Below are 22,826 nucleotides of genomic sequence, written 5' to 3' on the forward strand. Positions count from 1 at the left end.
TACAGGCTGTACTTCATAAAAAGGTAAGTAAAAGAAATTTTTTTTTTAACTAGCCAAAAAGGAGCGGTGGAGAGGTGCTCTTTCATTTAAGACCACCTCTCAAAAGTGGGTGGAACTCCGCTTTAAATACAAGGAAATATATGGGTTTATGTGTATAAGATTTACCCACAATCCCATGAGGGAGAATGAGAATGCTATATGTTATAATATAACATAATAATTTATTATTTATCTATTAACTGTGAAATTACTGGTTTGAGTTATAACTTCAAACTTCAGTAATTTCTCCGTTAAGCCACCTTAAGTACAGTTTTTTAAAATATAGTAAATTACCTTGAAAACAATATATAATAATTATTTGTATATTACTTATTTATGGTAATTAACCCCTTGCCGCCCAGGCCAATTCTGACACTTCTCCTACATGTAATAATCATTGTAATAATAATCATTTTTTTTGCTAGAAAATTACTCAGAACCCCTAGGGAATAAAATGGTGGTTGTTGCAACGTTTTATGTTACACGGTAACACGTTTAAAAAAAAAAAAAACTTTCATGAATATAAAAAAAAAAAACACTAAAGATAACCCGATTTTTTTTTTGTAAAATGTGAAAGATGATGTTACACCAGGTAAATAGATACCTAGCATGTCACGCTTTAAAATTGCGCACATTTATGGAATGGCGCCAAACTTCGGTACTTAAAAATCTCCATAGGCAACGCTTTAAATTTTTTTACAGGTTACCTGTTTAGAGATATAGAGGAGGTCTAGTGCTGGAATTATTGCTCTCGCTCTAACTATTGCGGCGTATGTAACCTGTGTGTGTCTGGCTCGGATACTAGCCAATACCTCACCGGCCACTGACCTCACTGCACGTCTCTGGATCATTTTGACTTTCAGTTTTCACTGAAGGCAAGCTCTGCTCATACATATTTTTTCACCTTATCCTCAATTTTAATTGCTTAGACTTGTGACCAATTTTTTAACGTCGTCACCCTGTGTTACAAGTGGGTTTGTAGATTGATGATACTCACACTTATCTTGGTGGCTCCTTTCTCTTGGGTTGCCTGGGGAGATTTCACCTGTAACACATCAAAGACAAAACACAATTATAAAAGTCCAAAGATGAGATTATTGGTCCATCCAGGAGCGTAAAGCTGACTGAAGACATCAGAGATGTATCAGCAATATGGCACATATAGTCCCATTGTCTTGCAATATCTTTTTGAGGTTTTCTCCCCTGACCTGGAGCTCCATTCATACCAGTCCCAATCACAGTACTGTGCCCAATGCTTTCATTTGCCTTTCACTCCAGAAGTTCATAGCCATCTTTATTCAAACATTATCCCGTGTCAGCAGCACCTATGTCCTGGACTGAAGTACAGTGGAACCTTGGATTACGAGCATAATCTGTTCCTGGAGAATGCTTGTAATCCAAAGCACTCGCATATCAAAGCCAGTTTCCCCATAGAAGTCAATGGAAACTAAGATAATTTGTTCCACATTGACTTCTACTGCATGCAATGCCGCATGTGGACAGAGGTGGGGGGGGCGCCGGAGAGACTCGGAAATACTCAGAGACCGCTCGGCTGGACTCGGAAAGCCTCGGAAAGGCTCAAAAACACCCGGGAACTGAGTATTTCCTGAGTGTTTCCAAGTATTTCCGAGTGATTCCGAGTATTTCCGAACGGCTCCAAACCATTCCGAGTGTCACCGGCGTCCCCGTACCTTTGGCCAAATGTGGTACTGCACACCCCATTATCTTGAATTCTGCTTGTTTTGCGAGACAACACTCGCAAACCGAGTCAGAATTTAAAAAAAAAAAGAGTTGCTCGTCTTTCGAAGCGCTCGTTAACCACGTTACTCGTTAACCAAGGTTCCACAGTACTGGCTTAGTAACATGTAAATCATGGCTGTGTTGACAAGTCCCGGACAGCCTCTCACCATGTGACTTGCTACAAAGTTATGCTGACCATACACTGTACCCATACCTCCCAACTTTTTGAGATGGGAACGAGGGACACCTATGAGCAAAAGTAGGTAGGCATAGGACACACCCCCTGCCACACCCCTTAAATGAGAATTATTTAAAAAAAAAAAAAGGATTAGGTAAACCCACGAGTGCTTTTTTATCCCCCCCTACAATTACTTTATACTGACTTTTTGAATTTACAAATGCAACAATTTAAAAATTGGATGAAAGGTTTAGCACTGGGAAACACTTTTTGAAAGATAAAAAGTGCATTTTATATACAACTATATAGATCAGACCAAAATGAGGGACAAATGAGGAGGGAAGAGGGACTTTGTTGCAAATCAGGGACAGTCCCTCGAAATCAGGGACAGTTGGGAGCTATGCTGTACCGGTTCTTGAGGGACCAGCTGAAACTTGCTCAGCAGGTGGATCTGTCACCCACCTCCCGCCTGACATCCCTCGGTTGGAAAATTGTTGGCTGAACAGCAGCTGCATCCAATCAGACAGAGCAGCTGTTCGGGTGAAATACAATAGCTGCAGCTGGAGATCTATCCACTAACCCTGTTAGCGAGGATAGAGGAATTTATTACATAAAAATCTATATGCATACGGCTAGCTTTAAGCCTTGTACACACGATCAGATTTTTGGCAGGGAATTGTGTGATGACAGACTGTTTGCCTAAATCCCGACCGTTAGTACGCTCCATCAGACAATTGTTGTCCAACTTTCCGCCAACAAATGTTGGATGACAGGCTAGTAAATTTTCAGCGGACAACGGTCTGTTGTCAGATTTTCGTATCGTGTGTACACAAGTCCGTCACACAAAAGTCCAAAGCACAAACACGCATGCTCGGAATCAATGCTCACCAAACACGACATTAGCAGAAGGTGCCCAAAGGGTGGCGCTCATGAGCTGAAATTCCACATTCGTGTTTGTTGGCCGACAATCGTGTGCCGTTAGTATGCAAGACAAGTTCCTGGGACACGCTCTTCGGACAAAAGTCTGATGCTCTGTTGGCCAACAATCTGATCATGTGTACGAGGCTTTAGGCTAAGTTCACACTGCAGCAAACTCTAAAATAAACGATCTGCGGCGGATCATCTTTATGAGGGCGGCTGAGAAGCGGCTTCCAAGCATTCAGGACCTGATCATGCCACCTTATACTAAGGCAATTTTTTTAAAGGAACATGCTGCACCCACCAAGGCAAGCAGTGTGTGAACCCATTGACTTGAATGGGCAAGTTTGACATTCGTTGCCACCTGCCAACTCAACGAGCCACGATAAATGGGCCACAACGAAAACAGCCTTGGATGCACAGCGTTCACCAAGCTTATCTCACTATGATTGACAGTGGCTCAGAGCCTGGATATCACAAGCCCGGCTTTGTATCCAAACCATATGACCACGCCAAGTCAGTAGGGATTTGAGAAGAGAGCCTGTGAGGTCATGTGATCAAAAAATAAAATGATGATATATAATAAACAGCAAAAAAATGTTTAAATATTATACTTAACACATATAAATGTTATACAAATATGATAACGTGCTTTGTATTTAATGGGTTCACATACTGTAAATTGAACTCCTAAATCTGACACTGATTACCTTAATCCCCAAACTGATTGACACATTACAGGATGCCAAATCTGTGCTGTCCAATGCAGAACTCTAACTGTAACCAACTCCCTGAAATAAAGTCAACTGTGATGGAGCTCTATATCATAGAATTCATGGTTTATAATCTGGGTCAGTATCTTAAAGAATATTTTAAGCTTTAGATGGATATCATAGTGTACTTAGAAGATTATCTGTGTACATTTTTCAAAGCAATTTAAAAAAAATTATATTTATATATATATATATATATATATATATATATATATATTTATATATATATATATATATATATAGTAACATGCACTGCTAAGCAACAGAAGACAAGATGCATCCAAGGTTGGTGACCGGGTTGAACAGAATATAATAAAGCTGTTATTGCTACTAATGTTATTTTCAACCAGACCATTAAGTGATTTTTCTTCTTCAATTTATACTTTGCAGAACAGCTTTTATATTTGTTGATCTGAGGAATTTTGCTTTTATGTGACCTCAAAGCTTTTTACTACATTTACGATTATGGACATGAATCTGCAGACATGAATTGGAAATTAGTGTTCATCTGCAAATTAGACTATGTAGGGTATGTTTGATTTGTTGGTACAGTATGTGAAAAATCTGTCTAATTTAGTGTACACAAGCCAGTGGTACATAAGCTACATGTGGCTCTGAGCGTCCTTTGAAGTGGCTTGGATCATCTTTTTTATGGGAGCTTGGTATCTGTAGTTGGTTGCATTTAATATTTCCAAAAAACTTGCAACCACACAGAGGGTGTCAATGTCAGGGGTTCGTAAAACTTTTATTTCAAGGGCTTAAATTAACAAATTGCTAGCATACTGGGACCCAGGATACCTGCACAGCTTTTCAAGCACTGCTCACTTCTCATCCCTATTTTACCCCTGCTCACTTCTGCACCCCCTGCTCCCCTCTTCTACCACTACTCACCTCTACACCCCCTGCTTCCTTCTTCTACCACTGCTCACCTCTGCACCCCTTGCTCCCCTCATCTACTACTGTTCACCTCTGCACCCCCTGGTCCCCTCTTCCACCACTGCTCACCACTGTACCCCCTGCTCCTCTCATCTACTAGTGCTCACCTCTGCACCCCTGCTCCCCTCATCTACTACTGCTCACCTCTGCACCCCCTGGTCCCCTCTTCCAACACTGCTCACCACTGTACCCCCTGCTCCCCTCTTCTACGACTGCTCACCTCTGCACCCCCTGCTCCCTTCTTCTACAACTGCTCACCTCTGCACCCCCTGCTCCCCTCTTCTACCACTACTCACCTCTGCACCCCCTACTCCCACCCCCTACTCCCATTGCTCAACTCTACACCCCCTGCTTCCTTCTTCTACCACTGCTCACCTCTGCACCCCCTGCTCCCCTCATCTACTACTGCTCACCTCTGCACCCCCTGGTCCCCTCTTCCACCACTGCTCACCACTGTACCCCCTGCTCCCCTCATCTACTACTGCTCACCTCTGCACCCCCTGCTTCCCTCATCTACTACTGCTCACCTCTGCACCCCCTGGTCCCCTCTTCCAACACTGCTCACCACTGTACCCCCTGCTCCCCTTATCTACTACTGCTCACCTCTGCACCCCCCTGCTCCCCTCTTCTACGACTGCTCACCACTACACCCCCTGCTCCCCTCTTCTATGACTGCTCACCTCTGCACCCCCTGCTCCCCTCTTCTACGACTGCTCACCTCTGCACCCCCTGCTCCCCTCTTCTACCACTACTCACCTCTGCACCCCCTACTCCCATTGCTCACCTCTACACCCCCTGCTTCCTTATTCTACCACTGCTCACCTCTGCACCCCCTGCTCCCCTCATCTACTACTGCTCACCTCTACACCCCCTGGTCCCCTCTTCCACCACTGCTCACCACTGTACCCCCTGCTCCCCTCATCTACTACTGCTCACCTCTGCACCCCCTGCTCCCCTCATCTACTACTGCTCACCTCTGCACCCCCTGGTCCCTTCTTCCACCACTGCTCACCACTGTACCCCCTGCTCCCCTCATCTACTACTGCTCACCTCTGCACCCCCTGCTCCCCTCTTCTACGACTGCTCACCACTGCACCCCCTGCTCCCCTCTTCTACGACTGCTACGACTGCTCACCTCTGCACCCCCTGCTCCCCTCTTCTACAACTGCTCACCACTGCATCCCCTGCTCCCCTCTTCTACGACTGCTCACCTCTGCATTCCCCTGCTCCCCTCATCTACTACTGCTCACCTCTGCACCCCCTGCTCCCCTCATCTACTACTGCTCACCTCTGCACCCCCTGCTTCCTTCTTTTACCACTGCTCACCTCTGCACCCCCTGCTCCCCTCTTCTATGACTGTTCACCACTGCACCCCCTGCTCCCCTCTTCTATCACTGCTCACCTCTGCACCCCCTGCTCCCCTCTTCTACCACTGCTCACCTCTGCACCCCCTGCTCCCCTCTTCTACCACTGCTCACCTCTGCACCCCCTGCTTCCCTCTTCTATCACTGCTCACCTCTGCACCCCCTGCTCCCCTCTTCTACCAATGCTCAACTCTGCACCCCCTGCTCCCCTCTTCTATGACTGTTCACCACTGCACCCCCTGCTCCCCTCTTCTATGACTGTTCACCACTGCACCCCCTACTCCCCTCTTCTACCACTGCTCACCTCTGCACCCCCTGCTCCCCTCTTCTATCACTGCTCACCTCTGCACCCCCTGCTCCCCTCTTCTACCAATGCTCAACTCTGCACCCCCTGCTCCCCTCTTCTATGACTGTTCACCACTGCACCCCCTGCTCCCCTCTTCTATGACTGTTCACCACTGCACCCCCTGCTCCCCTCTTCTACCACTGCTCACCTCTGCACCCCCTGCTCCCCTCTTCCACCACTGCTCACCTCTGCCGCCCTGCTCCCCTCTTCTACCACTGCTCACTTCTGCATCCCCTGCTCCCCTCTTCTACCACTGCTCACTTGGTCATGTGCTGATCCAACTCAAATACCCCAAACTTCCACCCAGTACCCAATCAGCAAGTTTAGTTAGTCTGTGTCAGCCTGACCCGCATCATGACAATGCATACCTCTGATCCAAGGCTGGCAGCATGCAAGGCCACCCCCTAGTATTAAGAAGAAGACATAAGTTTATCTCCTCCAGACCCTCTTCACCCCCCACCCTCTGCTCTGCTGCTGTATCCAAAATGTAGGGTTCTGATGTGAAGAGAGAACAGTGATTGGGGAGCTCTGTGATGGGGGAATGTGTGACCAGGGGGGCACTGTTATGGTGGGACATTGATGTGATAGGGGGCTCTGATATGATGGGGGGGCCTCATGTATAGGGGTGACTCTGATATGATGGGGGAATCTCATATACTGAAGGAACTCTGACGGAAAGGCTTCTTCACAGTAAGAGCTGTGAAAATGTGCAATAGACTCAAGAGGTGGTTTTGGCCAGCTCAGTAGATTGTTTTAAGAAAGGCCTGGATTCTTTCATAGATACACATAATATAATTGTATACTAATATTTATAGGTAAAATTGATCCAGGGAATATCCGATTGCCTCTTGGGGGATCAGGGAGGATTTTTTTTCCCTGCTGGAGCAAACTGGATCATGCTTTTTTTTGCCTTTGTCTGGATCAACTGTGGGTATAGGATTGTGTATATAGGATTATATATATATATATATATATATATATATATATATATATATATAGATGTGTATAGCTGTGTATATATATATATATATATATATATATATATATATATATATATATATATATATATATATATATATATTTATATATATTTATATAGATAGATAGATAGAGATATAGATATATCTCTCTATATATATAAATATATCTCTATCTATCCACATACAGTGCCTTGCAAAAGTATTCACCCCCTTGGCATATTTTGTGTTTTGTTGCCTCACAACCTGGAATTAACATGAATTGTTTGAGGATTTGCATCATTTAATTTACAGAACAGTAAGAGCTGTGAAAATGTGCAATAGACTCAAGAGGTGGTTTTGGCCAGCTCAGTAGATTGTTTTAAGAAAGGCCTGGATTCTTTCATAGATACACATAATATAATTGTATACTAATATTTATAGGTAAAATTGATCCAGGGAATATCCGATTGCCTCTTGGGGGATCAGGGAGAATTTTTTTTCCCTGCTGGAGCAAACTGGATCATGCTTTTTTTTGCCTTTGTCTGGATCAACTGTGGGTATAGGATTGTGTATATAGGATTATATATATATCTATATATCTATATAGATATATAGATGTATATATATATATATATATACATGTGTGTATAGATAGATAGATAGATAGATAGATAGATAGATAGATAGATAGATAGATAGATAGATAGATAGATAGATAGATAGATAGATAGATAGAGATATAGATATATCTCTCTCTATATAAATATATCTCTATCTATCCACATACAGTGCCTTGCAAAAGTATTCACTCCCTTGGCATTTTTCGTGTTTTGTTGCCTCACAACCTGGAATTAACATGGATTGTTTGAGGATTTGTATCATTTAATTTACAGAACATGCCCACAACTTTGAATTTTTTTATTTTAATTTTTATTGTGAAGCAAACAACAAATAAGAAAAAAATCAATGTGCATAACTATTCACTCCCCTAAAGTAAATACTTTGTAGAGCCACATTTTGCGGCTATCACAGCTCCAAGTCACTTTGGATAAGTCTTTATGACCTTGCCACATCTTACCACTGGGATTTTTGCCCATTCCTCCTTGCAAAACTGCTCCACCTCCTTCAAGTTGGATGGTTTGCGCCTGTGAACAGCAATCCTTAAGTCTGACCGCAGATTTTCTTTTGGATTGAGGTCTGGGCTTTGACTAGGCCATTCCAACACATTTACATGTTTCCCCTTAAACCACTCAAGTGTAACTTTAGCAGTGTGTCTGGGGTCATTGTCCTGCTGGAAGGTGAACCTCCGTCCTAGCCTCAAATCACACACAGAGTGGTACAGGTTTTGCTAAAGAATATACCTGTATTTAGCACCATCCATCTTTCCCTCAACCCTGACCAGTTTCCCAGTCCCGACTGCTGAAAAACATCCCCACAGCATGACGCTGCCACCACCATGTTTTCACTGTGGGGATGGTGTTCTTTGGGTGATGTGATGTGTTGGGTTTGCGCCAGAAAGTGTTTTCTTTGATGGCCAAAAAAAGCTCAATTTTAGTCTCATCAGACCAGAGCACCTTCCTCTATACATTTTGGGAGTCTCCCACATGCCTTTTCACAAACTCAAAACGTGCCATTTTATTTTTTGCTGAAAGTAATGGCTTTCTTCTGGCCACTCTGCCATAATGCCCAACTCTATGGTGTGTACGGCTTATTGTCGTCCGATGTACAGATACTCCAGTCTCTGCAGCTCCTCCAGGGTCACCTTAGGTCTCTGTGCTGCCTCTCTGATTAATGCCCTCCTTGCCCGATCCTTGAGTTTTGGTGTGCGGCCGTCTCTTGGCAGGTTTGCTGTTGTGCCATGTTCTTTCCATTTGGTTATGATAGATTTGATGGTGCTCCTAGGGATCATCAAAGATTTGGATATTTTTTTATAACCTAACCCTGACTTGTACTTCTCAACAACGTTGTCCCTTGTTTGGAGAGTTCCTTGGTCTTCATGGCAGTGTTTGGTTAGTGGTGCCTCTTGCTTAGGTGTTGCAGCCTCTGGGGCCTTTCAAAAAGGTGTGTCTATGTAATGACAGATCATGTGACATTTAGATTGCACACAGGTGGACATCATTTCACTAATTATGTGACTTCTGAAGGTAATTGGTTGCACCAGAGCTTTTTATGGGCTTCATAACAAAGGGGGTGAATACATACGCACATGCCAATTATCAGTTTTTTATTTCTGAAGATTTGTTTTATGTATATATTTTTCTAATTTTACTTCACCAACTTAGACTATTGTGTTCTGATCCATCACATATAATTCAGATTTAAAAAAACATTGAACTAAAGGCTGCAATGTAACAAAATAGGTAAAAAGCCAAGGGGGGTGAATACTTTTTCAAGCCACTATACCTATCTATCTATCTATCTATCTATCTATCTATCTATCTATCTATCTATCTATCTATCTATCTATCTATATATATATATATATATATATATATATATATAGCTCTGACAAATTTTGATCAGGCGCTTATTTGTATATTTAGTGGGGTATCTGTTCTGTATATAGTTCAGAGTTAATCTATGGCTAAATTAGCCTCTGTTCCAGCATTAGCTGTGTTGCGTGTAGTTCCACACTGTTATCTGTAGGTGTCGTTGTCACTATAGGTCGGTGTTGGAAAAGCAACATGCTGAAGTATGCTGAGTGCTCTTCTTGCCCAGAGGTAACTCGCCAGAGGTGGTCCACTGCTATGCATATGGGGGAGAGTACTTAACGGACAGATGCCATGTGCTAGGGGGGAGTTCTACCTCGTGGCCCTCCAGGCCGGAGGGCTGCGTTGCTGCAGCCATGCAAGTAGGCCCAGAAGCCTGTCTGGGGCCTACTACTACGGAGATGGTCCTGTGCTGTCTGTCCTGCGGGAAGAAGCCAGACAATTGAGAAGACCCAGGGGAGGACCCGTCTTTGGAGAGGACCGTGCGGAATGCTGGTGTCTCAAGAGGGGCCTGGTGACTCAATTGGAGGATGCATCTTAATCTAATCTACCGCACAAGTACTGACGGGTCGGCTTAAAGGTTCTGGTACTGTGTTGCTGCTCATCTAAAACGACTACGTCCTGTGGCAGAGGATCGTACAGTTAAATTGTTCTTCTCAAGTCTGTGGCAGAGACTTTTTGTTCGTGCTACGCTCCGGCTGCTAGGTCAGTGAGAGAGATCTATCCGGGTGGGCAAAGATTTAATCTTGGACTGAAGGTATATTCGTCCCCGAGATTTCAATTCCTCAGTGATTCAAAGAAAAGGTATTTGAACTTTCCTGCAACTCCTCTTCTACCTCTTTCCTGCTACTTCTTCCAGTTATTTCCTATTAAAGCATTTGAAAAGTACTAAAGTGACTGGTGCCTACCTTGTCAGGTACAAAGCTCAACATGGACTCTAAGTTCCAAATATTGGTGAAAACTTTTCTTTTCTTCCTTCTATTGGTTGAAATAGATGGTCTTTTTTCAATCAGACGAATGCCCCGTACACACGGTCGGACTTTGTTCGGACATTCCGACAACAAAATCCTAGGATTTTTTCCGACGGATGTTGGCTCAAACTTGTCTTGCATACACAGGGTCACACAAAGTTGTCGGAAAATCCGATCGTTCTAAACGCGGTGACGTAAAACACGTACGTCGGGACTATAAACGGGGCAGTGGCCAATAGCGTTCATCTCTTTATTTATTCTGAGCATGCGTGGCACTTTGTCCGTCGGATTTGTGTACACACGATCGGAATTTCTGACAACGGATTTTGTTGTCGGAAAATTTTATCTCCTGCTCTCCAACTTTGTGTGTCGGAAAATCCGATGGAAAATATCCGATGGAGCCCACACACGGTTGGAATTTCCGACAACACGCTCCGATCGGACATTTTCCATCGGAAAATCCGACCGTGTGTACGGGGCATAACAATGTAACCATGTGATGGGGGACATCTAACATGATTTGGAACATCTCATGTGATGGTGGGACTTCTGATGTGAAGGAAAGACTCTGATGAGATCACCTCTGATATATAGGATGGGCTTATGATGTGAAGTTCATTTCATCATGTGAGTTGTGTGCATTGTCCCAGGCTCAGGTTTCCTATTAATATGTAACATTTGAGTTTTTGACATTTTAGATTGGGGTGCCTCAAGGTTCTGCATACTTTTAAAAGGCGCTGCGACTAAAAATAGGTTCAGAAATGCTTATTTAGATAATGAAAGGCTTGAACTGCAAAGAAATACCATTGTGCACCACTCCCAAGGAGAAAAGAGAGTGCTTATATATATATATATATATATATATATATATATATATATATATATATATAATGAGCAAAAATGTCTGCTCTGACATACAAATATAATTATTAACTATAATATAAAGCAAGTTCTTCATGTTCGAATGGTGGGATTACTTCCATTGAACTGATTCTGTACCAAAAAATACATAGACAATGGTTTCTCCTTTAATATCATGTCTCTGTGCTCCCTGCGTCCTCCTTAGATTAATTGCAGTTTGTGTTAATGAATTGTGTCTGGCCTTAGTACAAACAGCATCCCTCATTAAAATCCCCAGCACTGTGTTTCTATTACTGCTTCTTGTGTAAGCACATGGATACAAAGAGAGATAGGAAGAGACGAGGGGAGGGGGTGGTAGGGGATCCGAGCTCTAAGAAGCATACACAATTAATATTTATGAATAACTTACTTATTAAACATTAATACAGAAAAACAAAAGAAGATTTCTGCAATGTAGGAATCTGACATTTTCCGGAAAAAAAAAAAAAAGGCGTCTTTTGTTTAAGGATTAATGATCGAAACCTTTGTACCCTGATAGGAGTGATGACGTTATCATTATTATGGTCACTTAATGTCCCAAAGATTTTTGAAGCAGATTGAACTAGTACACAAAAGATGTCCTAATCTGGCCATACACCTTGGAATCGATCGCTTTTGGATCTACCGAAACTACTGTATGTAGTAGAAGGCTGACCCAACAATCCACTTTATTTGTACCCAATCAGGTAAGCTTATGCACTACATAATTATTTGTAGATCTAGAGAAAAGATTGTGCTGGTTGCAAGGTGTATGGTCAGTTTAAGGTAAACTATGGCCTGCCCAAAAAAACTGTGCCGCAGCACCTAATTAGGAGTGTATCTGACTTAAAAGTGAAGTATGGGGTTTAGGTTTTTTTTCAGATTCATACTTACCTAGCCACACCTATTCCTGCCCACTGCTTTCTGGATTGACAGCACTGCCTCTGTTACTGAAACCCTCCCACTGTGAGCTGCAGTGTCTGTAAGGGGGAACATGTGAGATACAAATGGAAAATTTTGCTCAGTCAGGGGAGGTAATGGAAGTTTCTCATTTACTTTACTATGAAGCCTGTGAATCCTATAGTAATTGGAGTGGTATTGGTTTAGACCAGTGGTCTCCAAATGTGGCCCCTTGCTTACCTGTATTTGACCTTTGGGGCACTATTCCTCCAACTGACACTAATGATGTGCCATCATTCCTCACACTAACAATATTGATTGGGGCACTATTCCTTCCACTGATACCAACAATGGGGCATTATTCCTCCAACTGATACCAATGATGGGGCACTATTCCCCCCACTGATGCCAATGATTGGGTACTATTCCTCCAACTGATACCAATAATGGGGCACTATTCCCCTCACTGATACCAATGATGGGTCACTATTCCTTCTACTGATGCCAAAAATGAGGCATAATTCCTCACAATAAAACCAATGGTGGTGCAAAGTTTACTCCCACTGGCCACAGTCTGCCCCCCTAAAGCATGAAGGACAGTAAACTGTAAAACCCTTTGCTTAGAAATTTTGGAGACCTCTGGTTTAGACAGTCATACAAGAGCCTTTACTTATACATTAAGTCTGATGCCAACACCATCTCAGAAATAACAAGGACAATACATTTATACATTTCACCCAATCTACAGCATCTTAGTATCTTGGAACTTCACTCTGTAAATCAACAATGGCTATTTTGAAGCCTGATGCTACTAGCATTAGTAAATAGATAGGAAAGTATATCATATTTACTTGTTTAAACAGTTTTTTTTACATTTCTTTAGTCACTTCCTAGTTTCCATGCCTGGTCAAATGATGTCATACATGCCAGGAATCTTCAGGAGGGGGTTTTCCCAGCTAAGCTCACCCTCCTGTCTGTATGCCTGAGCTAAGCGCAGATAGATCCCAGGAAGTAATTGCTACATTAATCATCTGCCCTTGCAGATAGTCACGGCCCGAAATGCTGGGGGGAGGGGGTTCTATGTGATTTCTCAGCAAATTAAAGCATGAAGACATGGATGGATGGAATTAAAAATGAATTAAATAGTGCTTTTGGTTTGTGGTGCTCAGATGCAGTGTAGTTCCGCTTTAAGTTTTGAATAATCCATTGTATTTTTATTTCCCTAAAATCCTCATTCGTGATGTGATGCTGGGGGAAACCGAGCTTCTTGGCTTCTGTAACTGAGCTACATTATATAATCAAATGTTTGTGGAACCCTGATCATCAAACCATGGGCATGAATATGGAATTGCTTCCTTCCCCATTTAGGACATTTTTTTTCCCTTCCCTAAAAGCCTTTGCAACAGAGGAGGCAAACTCAACTGATAAGCCGCATTTTTCATGTGCGTTAATGTGGATTTGTGCGTCAGGCATTATTGCATTCTATTGGGCAGAATATTAATTTATTTTGGCCGCTAGAATGCATTAACACGCCAATACACATAAACACGCTTCCGTTAATGCATGTTATTGCACGTTTGGTGTTTTTTTCTGCTCAAACGGTCCTCTCTTGAACACACTGGTGGTGCCACCCTATAACAGGAAGTAGGATAACAGCATTAAAAAAAAAAAAAGATTTGGAGATTTGGAGGAGGCTGAGAGCAATAGAGGACACTTTTTTTGAGTTAAGAATACATACCTGAATAGAATTTACACTCACTGACCACTTTATTAGAGCTGTTCAATTGATTGGTAACACAAATTGCTAAATAGCCAATCACATGGCAGCAACTCAATGCATTTATGCATCTAGACGTGGTAACGATGACTTGCTGAAGTTCAAACTGAGCATCAGAAAGGGGATTTAAGTGACTTTGAACGTGGCATGGTTGTTGGTGCTATACGGGTGGGTCTGAGTATTTCAAAAACTGCTGATCTACTGGGATTTTCACACACAACCTCTCTAGTGTTTACAGAGAATGGTCCGAAAAAGAGAAAATATCCAGTAAGCGGCAGTTGTGTGGACGAAAATGCTTTGCTGAGGTCAGAGCAGAATGGGCAGACTGGTGTGAGATGATAGAAAGGCAACAGTAAGTCAACCACTCGTTACAACCAAGTTATGTAGAATACCATCTCTGAATGCATAACACATCAAATCTTGAAGCAGATGGGCTACAGCAACAGAAGATCACACAGGGTGCCACTCCTGTCAGCTAAGAACAGGAAACTGAGGCTACAATTTGCACAGCATCTGATGGGTCTGGGTTTCAGCTGCGACATTCAGATAGTAGGGTCAGAATTTGGCGTAAACAACATGAAAGTCTTGTATCAACGGTTCAGTCTGGTGGTGGTGGTGTGGGGGATATTTTCTTGGCACACTTTGGACCCTGTTGGAAGGCAACATGGTTTAATATCATATTTCTGGAGTTTTCTTTCTGGTTGATACAACCAGGTGACTTAAGTTGGAGCTCCTTTCCCGGGCTGCTAATTAACTCAGACTTCAGTCTTCAGAATCTTCAGTCTACAGAGCTTCTGTAACCCAGACATTTGCTGATCCACATTTTGGATGATTTCTATTATCCACATTTCGGAAGATTTCCATCAGAGCTTCAATCTCAACTTCCGGTGTTGGAGGTCCAGTGTTCCTTCTCGGAGTCTACCTACTTGGTACTTTTTGCCTGACTGACCCACTGCCGCTGGCATGTGTGTCCAAATCATCCGGTAAGAGTATTTACCCCCTTAATTGGGCCAAGAATGCACTACCCTCGTTGATCCTATTGTGACTGTTTGGTTTCTACATGCACCTTCGCCTCTGCACTGGACTACTTTCTTGGATCCCTCTTCCCCGAGTTGACTGTTATTACATATTGTGGCTTTCATACACCATTATATGAACTTTATTCACTATCCAATCTTTTGTATTTTCACCATTATATGAACTGTATTCACCATACAATCATTTGTACTCGCATTTGGTCGTTCAGCGACCTTCCACATCTTTTACACTTGGCACTTTAATTAAGCAACTTGGTTTAATTACTGCTTTGTATGATATATTTTGCACACGATTTAAAAGTTAATACGTATATGAAATAAATAGAGGGTATCCATAACCACCTAATATTCAGTTTAATACTTATTTCAATTGGCACCCCAGAAGGCGTGTGGAATTTATTTCTGCACAGAACTCAAACCCTAATGTATTTTTGTCTTGAGTCCCTATAAGCTAATGAGTCCTCAACTTAACTACACCCAGAGCTGAAAGCCTTCTCTACTGTGGACAAGATTCGCTCTGGTTCGTGTATTTCGAAGCCCAATTAAGCATCGTTTAAACACCACAGCCTACCTGAGTATTGTTTCTGACCATGTCCATTCCTTTATGACTACAGTGTAGCCATCTTCTGATGGCTCCTTCCAGCAAGATAATGCACCATGTCACGAAGCTCCAATCATCTCACCACTGGTTTCTTGAACATGACAATGAGCTCACTGTACTCCAATGGCCTCCACAGTCACCAGATCTCAATCCAATAAAGCACCTTTGGGATGTGGTGGAACGGGAGATTTGCATCATGGATGTACAGCCGAAAAATCTGCAGCAACTGCGTGATGCCATCCTGTCAATATGAACACAAATCTCAGAGGAATGTTTCCAACACCTTGCTGAATCTATGCCACAAAGAATTAAGGTAGTTCTGAAGGCAAAAGGGGGTCCAACCTGGACTAGCCAGGTGAACCTAATAAAGAGGCCTCTGAGTGTATTTCTTAACCAGAGTTTAGTTTCCTGTTAATTCAAGATGTACTGTATGTATGAAAGGACCAGAGAATGGGCGGAGGTTTTCTGCTCTGTGTCTTCTAGATAAGGTTTAAAATTAGCCTCACGGAAGAAACACCCTTTATAAGCTGATAGGGCTTAGTGAAGAACATCTTTGTTTAATCAAATGCTACATGAGCAAGGATGACTAACAATGATACAAACCAACAACAGCCCATTGAAAACAAGTTTTCACATGACTACATCAAATGCTACATGGCTGATACATGTTGACAGCTGTTGGTTACAGCACTTCACTGATCCATACCCTATAGTTCTGAAGCCAAGTGAGTCACATAAAAACAGATACTTGGCCTCCCAAGGCAAAATTAACCAAATCTTTTATATCTACAGTATTAAAAAGTACATGGGTGTACAGTGGCTTAGTAGTGAGCACTTTGGCCGTGCAACACTGGGGTCCTCCTTTTAAATCCTCCCAAGGACATGGAGTTTTCAGGTTCTCCCTATGCTTGCGTCTGTTTCCTTTGGGTTTGCTCCCACATTCTCAAGATGTGCTGGTAGGTATAACTAACCAAGACAACCCAACCCCTCTATGACCACCACCTCTGCCTTTGACTAGTTTTCTTCCTACCACTAACAAGTTCTGTCTACCATCCTGATGTCCACCATGAGTATCTAGGATTAGGCTTCCCAAAGTATTGCGTGTGATTGCCCACTTCCCTCATGGAGTCAGGGGTATTCTCCTTGAGCGTACCTGGAAGGTTACATTTCCAATAACATCTGTTTTTTCACAACCTCATCAAGTGTAAGTGTTTTTTATCCTATTTTTCAGAACAACATGTAGATCTAATAACACTGTCAGCTCACTGCAACATAAGGGCTCTCCCAGATTTCCTCCTAGGACTCTTTCACGTGGCCGATTACCTCCATTTGCAATGTAAGAGTGTGTTCTGCTGACACAGGAATGCACAGTTGTTAAGTGCATCTCGGTGGTGGCAGACCCATAGATGTCTTTTGGGACAAGGGGCTGCAGGGACACAGCTGCTGTGTCTCAATGTCAAATCTATGTGGGTGCGGGTGCATGGCCCCGAAAACACAGGGTGAGTTCGGGGACATGCACCCACACAGATGTCACCTTGGGACACAGTGTGCCAGTGCAGTTGCGGGTCCCAATAAGCATCTACGGGTCTGCCAGCACAGGGATGCACACAACACCAGTGCATCCCTGTGCAGGCAGAACAAACTCCTGCACGGCACACTGAAGTATTCGGCCATGCGAATGGGCCCTTATTCATCTTTTTTACTGTGGATACCTCAGAGCTTTTACCTCCACAACTCAGTTTGAGGACCACAATCCTACAGACACAATGCTGGTAGTTAACATCCTACAGACACAATGCTGGTAGGTTAACATCCTACAGACACAATGATGGTAGGTTAACATCCTACAGACACAATGCTGGTAGGTTAACATCCTACAGACACAATGATGGTAGATTAACATCCTACAGACACAATGCTGGTAGGTTAACATCCTACAGACACAATGATGGTAGGTTAACATCCTACAGACACAATACTGGTAGGTTAACATCCTACAGACACAATGATGGTAGGTTAACATCCTACAGACACAATACTGGTAGGCTAACATCCTACAGACACAATGATGGTAGGTTAACATCTTACAGACACAATGCTGGTAGGTTAACATCCTACAGACACAATGATGGTAGGTTAACATCCTACAGACACAATGCTGATAGGTTAACATCCTACAGACACAATGATGGTAGATTAACATCCTACAGACACAATGCTGGTAGGTTAACATCCTACAGACACAATGATGGTAGGTTAACATCCTACAGACACAATACTGGTAGGTTAACATCCTACAGACACAATGATGGTAGGTTAACATCCTACAGACACAATACTGGTAGGTTAACATCCTACAGACACAATGATGGTAGGTTAACATCCTACAGACACAATACTGGTAGGTTAACATCCTACAGACACAATGATGGTAGGTTAACATCCTACAGACACAATGCTGGTAGGTTAACATCCTACTAACACAATGCTGGTAGGTTAACATCCTACTAACACAATGCTGGTAGGTTAACATCCTACAGACACAATGATGTTAGGTGAACATCCTACAGACACAATGCTGGTAGGTTAACATCCGACAGACACAATGCTGGTAGGTTAACATCCTACAGACACAATGATGGTAGATTAACATCCTACAGACACAATGCTGGTAGGTTAATTGGCTGCTGTCTAAATTAGCCCTAGTATGTGTATATATGTATATGAGTTAGGGAACTTAGATTGTAAGCTCTTCGAAGGCAGGGGCTGATGGGAATATACAATATGTAAAGTGCTGCTAAATTGTTGGTGCTACATAAATGCCTGTAATATTAATAAACAAAAAAGTACTAAAGACATTATACAACCAATTAAACATGGAAAAAAAACTTTTTTTCTTCTAATGTATTTGTTATTTTAACAAGGCCTGCACATTTCTTACCTGGCTGTCTGCCCAGGTATCTTTGTTTGCCCAGTCCTTGTGGGATCGGATATACCACCACTGAATCTCCAGTGAGTAAGGAATGTCACCGCTGCCGCGAAAGGAGCACGCCATCTCTACATCTTCTCCAGGGTGTGCGCTAACATCATGTGGTATTTCCGTGAACAATGCTGAAAAAGAATAGCACCGTTATAAATGGCTACTTTTGTAAATAAAAATAGAACATATGTAACAACCACTCAATCTCCCATAAGAAACTGATTCTCATTTTGACTCTGGCAGAGTATAGTGATCACACAACAGGACAAAGACCAAGCCATAATTAAAACCTCAGTAGCTATCACTGCTATAATGTCAACAGCATAGTGTGTCCATATTGTAGTTTAATTTATTGTTTGCTTTCATTGATAGTTTTGTTGATTGTTTGCCATGTGCAATGGTTTTGCACAGAACAGCCCCGATCCTCCTCTTCTGTGGTCCTCCGCCGGTGCTCCTGGCCCCTCCTCTTCGGTGAGTGCACCCACAGAAATCAGCTTTCTATGGGGGCACTCATATGGGCTCGCTCCCAAGCTGCCCTGTGTGCGTCTATAGACAAAGACTGGGGGTCTCAGCCCCCCCCCCCCCCCCCAGGCACTGGATTTGATTGATAGCAGCTGCTTCTTGTGCACAACGCTGGATCCAATTATGTGCCACTTTGTGTTGGCCTGTCAAATAAAATCCCAATAAAACACATTTACGTTTTTTGTTGTAACATGACAAAATGTGCAAAATTCCAAGGGGTATGAATACTTTTTCAAGGCAATGTATGTTAGGCTAGGTTCACACTATTGCAGGTGGAAAAATGCATGTAAATCGCACTCGTTCCCACACCAACAGCCAAAACATGCTGCTCTTTATCGTACAAGCAGGGCTGCCATTAATTCTTAATCATACCCCCACACCTTGTGTGTGCTAAAACAGCTTTGGCGCTACATCACCATGTGGTCCCGTGTGGCTGACCTCCGAGTGCATTTCCCAAAAAGGATCAGGGACCTTTTTCCTGCGTATCTTGCATGGGCCGCTGTGCCCACGCAAACACTGCACGCAGGACGTGCATAGTTGTGAACCAAGCCTTAGTGCTGACATGGTAATCACATGATCTGGAACCAATTTCATTGGTTCCTGGTTGTCAGCAGGGACCCCGGCTATCATTGACAGCCAGAATTGAGAGCCAACAGCCGAGTAAAGTGTGGGGTGCTAAGGGGAGAACACATATTAAAATATACATGTGGGCAGGAAGTTGTTAACAGACCAAAAGGGAGCAAACAGAAGAAGTTTATTGTTAGGAATTACTTTTACTTTAACAAGCCTCATATATCGTAAGGGTACTGAAAAAGGGTTAAAATATATACATTTACTATAGGACAATATTAGAAGCCAGTTTATAAAAGCTTTAACTTGAAATGATACTTTGTTACATCCATCAATCTAAAATAACATAGAGATAATCACAGATCTTCATATTAGAGAATATTGGTGTAGGAGTGATCATAATATGATAACATTTTATCTAAGCTATAAAAAAATAAGTATATGCTGTAAAAATAAAAAAACACTTAATGGTAAAAGAGCCAACTACCTCGTGCCAAGGGGGCCTTTTAATATACAGACTATGAGAGTTTATTGTAAAAAGAAAATAGACATAGAACATAAATGGGAGTTTTTCCTCATCAACTTTATGAAAAAAAACACTGCATCATTTATCTTATGTGTAATAAGAATAAAATAAAAAAAAAAACACCCTCTACTGTTACAAAAGCAATAAATGAGAAGAAAAAAAAGCACTTAAATAAAAATTTGAAAAAAAACGCTTTCATCGTTCCGGAGTTACAAAGGGGACAATAAGAGCTGCAAAAAAAAAAAAAAAAGGATCAGACTGCCAAAAATTTCAAAACGAAAGGCAGGTTGCTAAAGCGACTGAAGTGGAACTGAAGGGAAATCGCTAAATACACCGATGAATACATATATGTTAATTGCCTAAGGATTCATTCAGTTCTGCCAGGCCTGTGATTTATATACGACTGCTAGGCTCTTCTACTCCCTGGTTCAACTTTACTGCATCCCGAATCACCTCCCTGCTGATGCTTCTGCTTCCTTGTCCAATAAGCAAGGCAGAGGCGCAACGCAGGAAGCTGCACTTCTGAACCTTAAAGTGGATGTAAACCCGAAATTTTTTATTTTTTTTTTTTGATGTCATAATGTAGAGTATAAGATTTCCTATCATTTGAGCCCAGGCTTGCCACAAAGAGTTAATCCAGCTCTAAAAATCCTCTTTTATTGTTCAGTGAGATAAATCTTGACAAACAGAGAAAAACTTTGTCAAATCCTCCCCCTTGCTGTGAGTGACAGGTGATTTACATATCTCGTGCACTAGCCTAAGACATGCATTATTTTTTAATTCCCTCCCCCACTCCTTTCTTCAGCAGCTCTGCAAGGATTGGCTGTTCCACACCTCAGCATGATTTGGCATGCTGAAGTCATGTGGTTACTTTCCTGTCTTTTCACTGGATAGAGATGGTTAGAGATCATAGCAGAAGTTCAGTGTAAGAAATACACAGGAGAAAATGCATATTGACAAGGGGAGTGTAGAGGTGGGCAGGGAGTCTACTGACATCACGACTCCACCCACCGAGCTCCAGACAATAGACCCGCCCACAGAATCTGCAGTTTTTCAGGTCTCATAACAGACAGAGGGGAGACATTTGACAGGTAAAGATACATGCAGGAGGCATGTATATCCTTATAGATAACCCCTATGGCAGTAGTTTAGAAAGGATGACATTGGGTTTACATCCACTTTAACCACTTCAGCCCCGGACCATTTGGCTGCCTAAAGACCAGAGGTCTTTTTACAATTTGGCACTGCGCTGCTTTAACTGATGATTGCGCGGTCATGCAATGCTGTACCCAAACGAAATTTGCGTCCTTTTCTTCCCACAAATAGAGCTTTCTTTTGATGGTGTTTGATCACCTCTGCGGTTTTTATTTTTTGCGCTATAAACGGAAAAAGACCGAAAATTTTGAAAAAAAATGATATTTTCTACTTTTTGTTATAAAAAAAAATCCAATAAACTCAATTTTAGTCATACATTTAGGCCAAAATGTATTCGGCCACATGTCTTTGGTAAAAAAAATGTCAATAAGCGTATATTTATTGGTTTGCGCAAAAGTTATAGCGTCTACAAACTAGGGTACATTTTCTGGAATTTACACAGCTTTTAGTTTATGACTGCCTATGTCATTTCTTGAGGTGCTAAAATGGCAGGGCAGTACAAAACCCCCCCAAATGACCCCATTTTGTAAAGTAGACACCCCAAGGAAATTGCTGAGAGGCATGTTGAGCCCATTGAATATTTTTTTTTGTCCCAAGTGATTGAATAATTAAAAAATAAATAAATAAATAAATAAATTTACAAAAAGTTGTCACTAAATGATATATTGCTCGCACAGGCCATGGGCATATGTGGAATTGCACCTCAAAATACATTCAGCTGCTTCTCCTGAGTACGGGAATACCACATGTGTGGGACTTTTTGGGAGCCTAGCGGCGTACGGGGCCCCGAAAACTAATCACCGCCTTCAGGATTTCTAAGGGCGTAAATTTTTTATTTCACTCCTCACTACCTATCACAGTTTTGAAGGCCATAAAATGCCCAGATGGCACAAACCCCCCCCAAATGACCCCATTTTGGAAAGTAGACACCCCAAGCTATTTGCTGAGAGGCATGTTGAGTCCATGGAATATTTTATATTTTGACACAAGTTGCGGGAAAGTGACAATTTTTTTTTTTTTTTTGCACAAAGTTGTCACTAAATGATATATTGCTCACACAGGCCATGGGCATATGTGGAATTGCACCCCAAAATACATTTAGCTGCTTCTCCTGAGTATGGGGATACCACATGTGTGGGACTTTTTGGGAGTCTAGCTGCGTACGG

The 22,826-nt window shown here is 42.3% G+C and overlaps 1 protein-coding gene across 1 annotated transcript in view; it reads right to left on the reverse strand.

The window, feature by feature from the left end:
* Window positions 1-22,826, reverse strand: part of VSTM2L (V-set and transmembrane domain containing 2 like) — a 151,747-nt gene that overhangs the window by 12,289 nt on the left and 116,632 nt on the right. The window contains exons 2-3 of the mRNA XM_073606542.1: window positions 18,849-19,018; window positions 1,037-1,084 (exon numbers count right to left, since the gene is read on the reverse strand). Of these exons, the coding sequence (XP_073462643.1) occupies window positions 1,037-1,084; window positions 18,849-19,018 (218 nt within the window). The remainder of the gene's footprint in view (window positions 1-1,036; window positions 1,085-18,848; window positions 19,019-22,826) is intronic.

The sequence above is a fragment of the Aquarana catesbeiana genome, linkage group LG12, assembly GCF_042186555.1.
Source record: "Aquarana catesbeiana isolate 2022-GZ linkage group LG12, ASM4218655v1, whole genome shotgun sequence".
In the NCBI taxonomy this organism is placed as follows: Eukaryota; Metazoa; Chordata; class Amphibia; order Anura; family Ranidae; genus Aquarana; species Aquarana catesbeiana.